We start from the raw sequence: 1,743 nt of genomic DNA, 5'->3' as shown, positions 1-1,743 counted from the left end.
TTTTGCCTTGCAGAGTTCAGTAGTCACCTTCCTATGGGTCCTGCATGTCCAGTTTATATAACATTTCGTCAAGCAGTCCAGGCAAGAGTAGTTTCTTGCCCAAACGACCATTTTGTGCCAAGAAGATAAACTCTGTATAGATTGTCTTCAATGCCCATCTTCCTCTCTGAAGTAAATTGGTGCTGCCAGGAGCAGATGTGTCTCACTGTCCAGAAAGTCTAAGTTCTTATAACCTTTTTGGGGGTCTCATTGTTTAAAGACAGCTTTACCAGGTGTTGAACCACGGGCCTGCTCTCAACTGCACAACAGGAGATTACAGGTTTTTCAGGGAACAACTAACAACTTGGTCTTCAGATGTTCCTTTCTATGGCACTGTTGGCTTCACAGAGGGGAAGGTGGCAGGAGTGGGGGAGCCACAGTACTCTTCAGAGCCAGGAGCCCACTTCTGCTTTCTGTACCTGCTCCCTCTTGTGGGTACTGTCACAGTAAGGAGGATGCTGGTGGCCTTGTAGGTACATAGAGCCACTGTGGGTCTCTTGGGCCTTGAACTTGAGTAGCCAAAGGCCAGTGCACTGGAAGAAGTGGGAGCCATCACGGAACTGTTGCTTCTTACTTCGGCCACATACACACCATCTGTAGGTTTTCCCGGCAACAAGCTCCAACTTGATGGGTGTTTTCTGTGCCACCACGGGCTTGGCTGGTTCTTTGGGGAACCATCGGGCCAGCCAAGAGGAGATTTCCCACCTCTGGCACAGCTTCGACGAGGCAGGCCAGCAGATGTGATTTGGAAATAGAAAAATAAAATCAGTGGAGAAGAGAGGATGCTGGAAGCCCATGTGGGAAGGAAAAGACCACAGGTTAAGGGGCTGTGGGAGCGACAAAAGGGTTGAAAAAAGGGTCACAGTAGAGGTAGGTCTTGGCATCCACTCAGTGCTCCCTCAGGAAAAAGGACTCTCTTAAAACATTTTAAATGCTATATTCTGTAGGTTTTTGAGTGTTTGAAGATTATCTACCTAATTGAATTAATGGAATATTTTCTCTGAATTTGTCAAATGTAAATGGACTAGACATTGTTGATGTTTTTATTGCTTGTATATATTGTATATAGTTATATTATTTATTGTATATAGTTTTTCTATTAGTTATAACTTTTAAAAAATGTTATTAGACAAAAAAAGAGGAAATGTGGTAATATTTTACTTGTGCTTTAATAAATAAACCTTGCCTGAAGATCAGAGAAAAAAGGCCACCCATTATAAGTAAACAAAGAAGCACACCCCCTTAATCCTATCACTTAGCAGGCAGGATCTCTGTGTGTTCAAGGTCACACTGGAAACAGAGCCAGATATGGTGGCACACGCCTTAATTCCAATGCTAGTTAATCATGGAGGTCTGGCGGTCTATACAGACAGAGAAAGTGACAGAGCTGTGTAGGAAGAGGAAGTGAGGTAGCTGGACAGAGAGCAAATCAGATGGCAGAACATCAAAGCATATGTGCATGGGTAGACAGGAAGTAACTCGAATTTGGAAGCTGCAGAGTTGGTGAGGTAAGGTTGGCTGGTGGCTTTTCCTTTCTCCCTGATCTCTAAGGCTTTCACCCCTATATTTGGCTCCATGTTTTTTATTTAATAAGACCATTTAGAAATTCATCTACAAATATCCACTTTTTTGGCTTTAAAAATATTTTTTTTATTTTATTTCACAATATAATTTAATTCTACATATCAACCATGGATTCCCTTG

General features: G+C 42.5%; 1 protein-coding gene across 1 annotated transcript; it reads right to left on the bottom strand.

The window, feature by feature from the left end:
- Positions 1–425: 425 nt before the first annotated feature.
- LOC114704608 (CDGSH iron-sulfur domain-containing protein 3, mitochondrial-like) lies at positions 426–836 on the bottom strand. The gene has a single exon (XM_028885934.1). The coding sequence runs from the start codon at positions 834–836 to the stop codon at positions 426–428; it is 411 nt and encodes a 136-aa protein (XP_028741767.1).
- Positions 837–1,743: the final 907 nt, after the last annotated feature.

The sequence above is a fragment of the Peromyscus leucopus genome, chromosome X (genome assembly GCF_004664715.2).
Source record: "Peromyscus leucopus breed LL Stock chromosome X, UCI_PerLeu_2.1, whole genome shotgun sequence".
NCBI lineage: Eukaryota > Metazoa > Chordata > Mammalia > Rodentia > Cricetidae > Peromyscus > Peromyscus leucopus.
This window is presented reverse-complemented; position numbering and strand designations above follow the sequence as displayed.

Excerpts from the sequence above, each read along its gene's own strand:
- LOC114704608 (XM_028885934.1), bottom strand. The coding sequence starts at position 836 with ATGGGCTTCCAGCATCCTCTCTTCTCCACTGATTTTATTTTTCTATTT.